Raw genomic sequence first — 7,566 nt, forward strand, 5'->3', positions numbered from 1 at the left:
ATGGCTTCCCAAGTGTGTCAGAACTATCACAAGGAGTGTGAGGATGGTGTCAACAAGCAGATCAATATGGAGCTCTATTCCTCCTATGTTTACCTCTCCATGGTGAGTCTTTGATTAATTGTCACTGCATTCTAAGTAGTTGGAATTTTTCCAGTTTAATGAACTGGCTTTAAACTCTATTTCTCAAGTTCTTTTCCCCCCTCCCTGGGGAATATAATTTTTGGACAGTGCGTGCTGACTGTTTTATGTAAGGTGATCTTGTTGAGTTGATGGACTGCTTCTTGTGGTGTCTGCACTCAATTGAGGGGTTTAATATATAAACCTGGCTCAGCTGCTGTGTGTAGCCAGTGATTTTTTTTTTAAATCATCCATGGGATGTGGGTGTTACTGGCAAGGCAAGCATTTATTGCCCATCCCTAATTGCTCTTGAGAAGGTGGTTGTGAGATGCTGCAGTTTCTTTATTGGAGGATTGTACAACTGAGTCACTTGCTGGGCCACTATAAGAATCCATCACATTGCTGTGGGTCTGGAATCACAGGCCAGACTGGGTAAGGATGGCAAGTTTCCTTCCCTGGAGGTCATTAGTGAACCTGATGGGATTTTTATGACAATCCAGTAGTTTCATGGTCATTACTGATGCTAGCTTTTTATTCTGATTTTTATTTTAATTAACTGAGCTTAAATTCCCAGCTCCTGTGGTGGAATTGAGCTCCTGTCTCTGGATTACTGGTCCAGTAACATAACCACAATGCTACTGTACCTGATTTTGTGGACAAGTCCTCACTAGTTTTCTTACCTTTTTTATTTCCTAGTGAAGTACTATGAGAATCCTGGTGGTGAAGCTTTCACTGTGCCTTGATCTCTTACACTAAATGATTGTAGAACTACAGGAATGAAGGAATTTTCTCTTGTTCATTATTTTTAGATTAGAATGGAGAGTAAAAGGAGATACAACTTGCTCAGGGAGTTGAGTTTGACCTGACCTGCAATGTAATCCAAAACTTGTGTGTTTTTTTGCTTGTGGAATCTTTACCCTGCCTTTATAGGGAGGGGCAGTGAGCCAACATAGTGAAGTAAATTGAGTTTTGCTAGTTAACAAATGGTAACTATTTTTGGAAGCAATTAATATCTGTAACTGTAGAAAAATAACACATAATTTTGTATTGTGATCGTTTTAAAATTCTCTCCACAGTCCTATTACTTTGACCGGGATGATGTTGCCCTGTGTCACTTTGCTGAGTTCTTCAAGGAGCAGTCACATGAGGAACGGGAGCACGCTGAGAAACTGCTGAAATTCCAGAATCAGCGTGGAGGCCGAATCATCTTGTCTGACGTCAAGGTTAGATTTAATAAATGAGTGGTCTTCTGTGGCTCACCTCGGACTGATTGCTATAGAAAGCATTTGAAACAATTAGTTCCAATTTGATTTCAGTGGCTTAATATAGTAAAATTATATTCCTGTGACATTGGTCCTTGGTAACATGGACATCTGATTGCTTTTGCAATCCTATTTTCCTTCACAGGTATTTTGTTTAATCCATTGTAAGTGATCTGGCTGAGACTTGATTCCTTTTCAGAAGCCAGAGCAGGATGAGTGGAGCAATGGTCTGGAGGTGATGCAGAGAGCTCTGCAGATGGAGAAGGATGTGAACCAGAGTCTGCTGGATCTGCACAAACTGTCCACTGAGAGGACAGACCCTCATGTAAGTTTTTAATGTGGGCCTTTGGGTAAGATTGAGGTGGAATGTTACACTTCAGCCTATTCATATCTTCATCCCTGATAGCTTTGTGTAGGGATGTCTATCTTGGATTTTTGAGTGGAGACAGGACAGGAAGTTTGACCAACTGTGGCCATTGACAAGTAAGTGTGTCCCAGTGTCATGAGGATCTATGCACTTGTTGTACAGTGAGTTTACTCTAATAAAGCAGTAATTCCATCAATCTGAAGTGTACCACTTGACTATCCTCCAGTCCAACAGGATTAAAATTCAAACTCTCGGGGAAGTTCCTTGATATCTGCTGCTGGACATAACTATTTTCCATCTTTTCTTCCTAGTTGTGTGACTTCCTGGAGACCCACTACTTGGATGAACAAGTGAAGATGATCAAGAAGCTTGGAGATCACATCACCAACCTGAAGAGACTGGGAGCCCCTGAGAATGGCATGGGAGTGTACCTGTTTGACAAGCTCACCCTGGGGGAGAGTGATTAAACTGACTGCAGGAATAAAGCTTATTGTGTACAGTAGTCCAGTTTATATAGTCTGGTGCATGATGATTTGTGTGACTTTGGAGAGACCTCTGAGACCTGGGCTGTTGATTTGGAATATGATAGAAACTGTAAATAAACTGTGTTTAACATTGGACTGGGTTTGGTCTCCTTTTTTTAAATTTTAAGCTGCTTATTTTTCAGTAAGAAGAACTACATTGGGCTGTTCGATACTGAACCATGTAATGATATTAGGACAGGTGAGCAAAAGGTAGGTTTTAAGAAGTATATTGAAGGAGAGGGAGGAAATGCTGAAGCTTAGGATTGAGGCAGCTGCATAGAAGTAACTGTTTCACCATTCGTGAATATCCCCTCTCCCACGTGTGTAACTTTTTTTTCTTAAAACACAAGGCCAGTGAATTAGTATTGCACCATTTCAATCAATGAACATCCTGTAAGAATGGTATCAGCCCTGGGACTAGCAGTTCAGGGTTTTTTTTAAAAAGTAAGGTGCTATGGCTCTTCAGTTATTTTGGGGTAGCTCACTAAACCAAACTGATCACGCTGCTCTAGACTTTCTGAAGGATTGTGAGCAAAGCAGCACATGATGGCTCTGAAGTACCAGCACTGTCGAAGTTCATAATGTGAGCTCACAGAACTGAAGTGGACTTCAATTGGGTGAGAGGGAAACCAACAACTATTGGCCTCTTGATGGGAATGTGGGGACATTTTTTTTTCTGGGCCCCTCCTCTGCCAAAGGAGACTTTTCATCTCTGTAATCGCCAATCCTACCAATTTAAGATCCTCCATGAACAAGAAATTGGGTGAGTTACTGGAGGCAGAATAATCCCTGTGGAACTGAACTTGAGCAAAACAACTTTCTGGAAAAAGCAAATATATTTTGTAAAACTCACATCTTAAAATGCCAAGTTCACTATGACTAATTCTTTCGGGGGGGAAATTTTCCACTGTTCCATTCATTCACAAATCCTATACAATCAGCTCCACCATGAATTTATCAATTTGCCTTTAGTCCCATTGTGTATTGGATTCCAGAGTGACCATCCTTTTGCAATTCTGTTCGTTCTCCATTTGTCTCCTTCACTCCTATGAATGGATCAAATGTTGATGCTGCAGCTGTAATTATCCAGTGTTTACAAGTGAAGTTGTGAACTGCACTGGGTGTGATGGAATTGCAGTCTTCAGTCATTCCACGTTAATGTCTTTGCTTCTCTCAAGCACTTTTTGGGATCAATTTCATTACATTTCATACGTTGCTGAGCCACGATTGTTCGAGTGGGTGTGGATTTGTTGACGGGTTTGATGACTTCATATTTCAGACAAAAAGTCTTCAGCTCACTCTGTGCTGAATCTGGATGTGGATCAGCTGCAAACATTCCCCACACTGAGGTCACAACTGGGCTAATGGGGGTTAACTGTTTACACCTCAAAGCAAAATAAGGTCAATGTTCACCTCACTCTGTGCTGATACATTTCCTACAGTCTGATTACAATGAAGAATAGCTCTGGTAGCAACTCCCCTGGTGATGGGCTAGAAAATACACATTTGTTCTTATGGAAGAGAAGTTTCTGTGTTTACATTTGAAGGAATTGTTTGATGCGGGAAACAGTTTATTCCAAGGGAACATATCTCATCACCTAATCCAGGACTGAAAACCTCAACCATTTTGCAATGAAACCAGATGTCAAGACTTTGGATCTCAGAGAAACACCAGTGTGATGAGCCAGACTGTCAGACAATGTCTGAGTCTCATCATTTCAATCAGATTCAAATATTCTTCAGCCTCATTGGAAGCTGATCATAAAAGGACTCACCGAACATGCTGGAGGGAATAGAAAGAAGGAACTTGCATTTATATCGCGTTTTAATGACCTCAGGACATCCCAAAGCGCCTACAGCCAATGAAGTACTTTTGAAATGTCGTCGCTGTTGTCATTAGGGAAACACAGGAGCCAATTTGCCCACAACAAGGTCCCACAAACAGCAATGTGATAATGACAAGATAATCTGTTTTAATTATGTAGGTTGAGGGATAAATATTAGCAAGGACACCACAAAGCACTGCTCTTCTCTTACTCAAATTAGTGCCATGGGATCTTTTATATCCACCAACGTGAGCAGACAGGGCCTCAGTTCAATGTCTCCCTCGGTGTTGCAGTGAGGTATCAGTCTAGACTTTGTGCTCAAGTCCCTGGAGTGGGACTTGAACCCACAACCTTCTGACTCTGAGGTGAGAGTGCTGCCACTGAGTCACAGCTGACACAAATGGAGATGTTTGTGTGGGTGACATTGCATTCAGTAATCTTCACTCCCTCTCATTCTCGCTGAATATCCTGAATTTTACCAAACAACATTTCATGAGAATCAAAACTAAAAATGACACATCCCACAATGCTTTGCCCAGTTGATGCCCCCATGCTGCCAATCCTCAGACACACCCATTCTCTATATTAGAACTGGGGACGATTCACACCATCCATGGGATGGAATTTCCATTTCTCTGTCCAATGGTTGGTTTGCAAATTCACTCAAGACTACTTGTTTCCTCTGAATATTGTCTCAGCGTCACAATTACTAACAAGTAATAAACTTGACCAGATTAAGAAAAGCCACTCTGGTGAAAATAGCAAATTATTATCAAATAATTCAAAGTTGCCATTTCGAGAGATTGAAACAAAGAGAAACTTTCAGATTTGAGGAAATTCAAAGACCCCAAAAGCAGTGACATCACCGAGACTGATTATCCAAATCGGCCTTTATTCCAAACCTCTGATTGGCTCTGGGTATCAACCCCTCCCCACACTGCCTCTCCTTTGTTAATTGGTTAAATGGACGATTCCTGATTGGCTATCGGGGATTGTCAATCATCATTGGTGCTGTCATTGCTGACCAAAATGCAGGCCGTCCCAGTAGTATAAATACAAGAGCTTGGGCAGGTAGAGGTTAGTTCTAGAAGTTTTTGAGCAATAGTTGAAAGTGATATTATTGAATTGGTGATGATGGCATCCCAAGTGTGTCAGAATTACCACAAGGAGTGTGAGGATGGTGTCAACAAGCAGATCAATATGGAGCTCTATTCCTCCTATGTTTACCTCTCCATGGTAAGTCTTTTATTAATTGCCACTGCATTCTCAGGAGTTGGAATTTCTCCAGTTCAATAAACTGGCTTTAAAGTATGTTTCTCTTGATTTCTTTCCACCTCCCTTGGAAGGCAAAGCTTTGGCCAGTGAGTACTTCCAGTGTGTAATACAGGGTGATCTTGTTGAGTTAATGGACTGCTCCTTGCAGTAGTTGCACTCCATTGTGGGGTTTAATATACTCCTGGCTCAGCTGCTGCCTGAGTTTGTAACAAATGCAGAAACCTGGTCAAGTGCTTGTCAGCATTTGTCCAATTTCAGTTTCAATGGGGTGACTGCAGCCAGTGAAATGTTGACAGGTCCTCACTAGTTTTCTTGCCTTGAGACTCCTAGTGATGAAGCTTTCTTTACTGAGCCTAGATCTCTATTACACTAAATGATTGTACAGTGTAAAACTACTGGAATGGAGTAATGGTCCCTTGTTCCTCTCCTAATTTTAGATTAGAATGGAGAGTAAATGTAGTACTAGCTCAGAAGTGAAGTTTGAGATGAAATGTAATCCCTGACCTTAATTGCTATTTCTCTCTGACCATTCATTATCCTATTGGGGAGGGGGAAGCTATTGAACATCTTGTGAAGTAAATTGAATTTCACTAGTAAACAAATGGTATCTAATTTCTAAAACTTTGAGCACTAATTGTATGTAGGTGAGATCTCTGTCTGACATGATGCTGTTTTCAATATTCTCTCCACAGTCCTGTTACTTTGACCGGGATGATGTTGCCCTGCGTCACTTTACCAAGTTTTTCAAGGAGCAGTCTCATGAGAACTGGGAGCACGCTGAGAAACTGCTGAAATTCCAGAATCGACGTGGTGGCTGTATTTTTTTTCTACATTGTGAATCTGGGTATAACTGACTGTTTCTGGACCCACCAAGATGCCCATCAATTGTCCAAGAGATGGGATAACTTAGAACCGATTGTGCTCGACACTATCTGCGGGATGGGATTTCCATTTGTAAACTCATCGATCTCTGATATGTTGTGAAGCTCTGATTCTGGGAACAGATTTTTTTTTGTGATTTTTAGGCCCCCCTTTTATAAGATGGGGGTGTGTAGGGTGTGCTTAAATACTAGAAAACCAAATAATCCACAACCAAGTTTCAAATTAAAATTTTATTCTCCTCGTCCAGGATGCACTCCAGCCCCTGCGGTGCCCACCGGTCGCGGAAAGCCTCGAGCGTACCGGCAGACACCGCGTGCTCCATCTCCAGGGCCACCCGGGCGCGGAGCATTCGAGCAGGTCCTGGGAGAGGTCGAGCCGAGGGCAGACTAATTCAGCCGCAACGGCCTCGCCCACCAAGGACGCCCGACCCGGTGAAAGGGATACTGGCGTCAGTACACGGATCTGCGACCCCGCCCCCCCATCAGCAGGGTCTCCCCATCCCCCCCGAGAGGCACGGGCTCGGTCTCCTCCCCCAGAGAGGCGGACGTCCCCCGCCGCTGGTTAGAAATAATGGGCGGGGCCGCAGGATCCATGGCTGGCGCCACCTCCCCTTCCACGGTGGGCCGTCCCTTAGCAGGGACCCCCCTCCGCTTCCAGGGAGTGGGGCCTTTCCTTCCCGGAGGGTCGCGGAGCTCCATGTCTGCTGGGGCCCCCACCTCCGCTCCCTCCTGATCACCCGCCAACCCGGGCTCTGTCGTGACCGCGAGATGTTGACTGGCCGCGGTCACGGCCTCGGGCTGACTGAGATCTTCTTTGTCCTGGGGACCAGCCTGTAAGTTCTTCCTCTTCCTCCGCGCCTTTCTCTGGCAAGGGTTCCCCTCCTCCCCCCCGCCCCCCCAGGCGGAGGCCTCGACGCCAACCTCCACCCGCGCAGTTGACTCTCCCGACGCGGGGGCGGGGTTGGGGGGAGGAGCGGTGGCGGCGCCAGCCCCGGCCGCCGTAGCTGTTTTGGCGGCCTGAGAGGCAGGGCAGTTCCTCTTCAGGTGCCCCACCTCCTTACAGGCATGGCACCGCCCACCCTCTGCCGTCCAAAAGACGCGGTAAGGGGTCCCCTCGTGGAGGGCGTTAAAGCCCCCCTCCGTAACCTCCTCCCGTGCCAGCTTGACGAATGCCTGGCGACGGAAGGAGTAAACATGCCGGAGGCTGTTCTCCCTGAGTCCGAGCGGCAGCGGCGTTACCCCCGACCTCACCTCCCCCAGTTGACGTAGGTGGGGGAGGAGGAGCTCGTCCGACAGGAAAGGCGGGACGTTAGA

The 7,566-nt window shown here is 45.0% G+C and overlaps 1 protein-coding gene across 1 annotated transcript; it reads left to right on the forward strand.

The window, feature by feature from the left end:
* Positions 1–1,863, forward strand: LOC137305413 (ferritin heavy chain, oocyte isoform-like). The gene is made up of 4 exons (XM_067974242.1): positions 1–102; positions 1,194–1,340; positions 1,579–1,704; positions 1,786–1,863. Exons 1-4 carry the CDS (start codon positions 1–3, stop codon positions 1,816–1,818), a joined length of 408 nt encoding a protein of 135 aa, XP_067830343.1. The 3' UTR covers positions 1,819–1,863.
* The last annotated feature ends 5,703 nt before the right edge of the window (positions 1,864–7,566 follow it).

Source organism: Heptranchias perlo, chromosome 40 (assembly GCF_035084215.1).
Source record: "Heptranchias perlo isolate sHepPer1 chromosome 40, sHepPer1.hap1, whole genome shotgun sequence".
Taxonomy (NCBI): Eukaryota; Metazoa; Chordata; class Chondrichthyes; order Hexanchiformes; family Hexanchidae; genus Heptranchias; species Heptranchias perlo.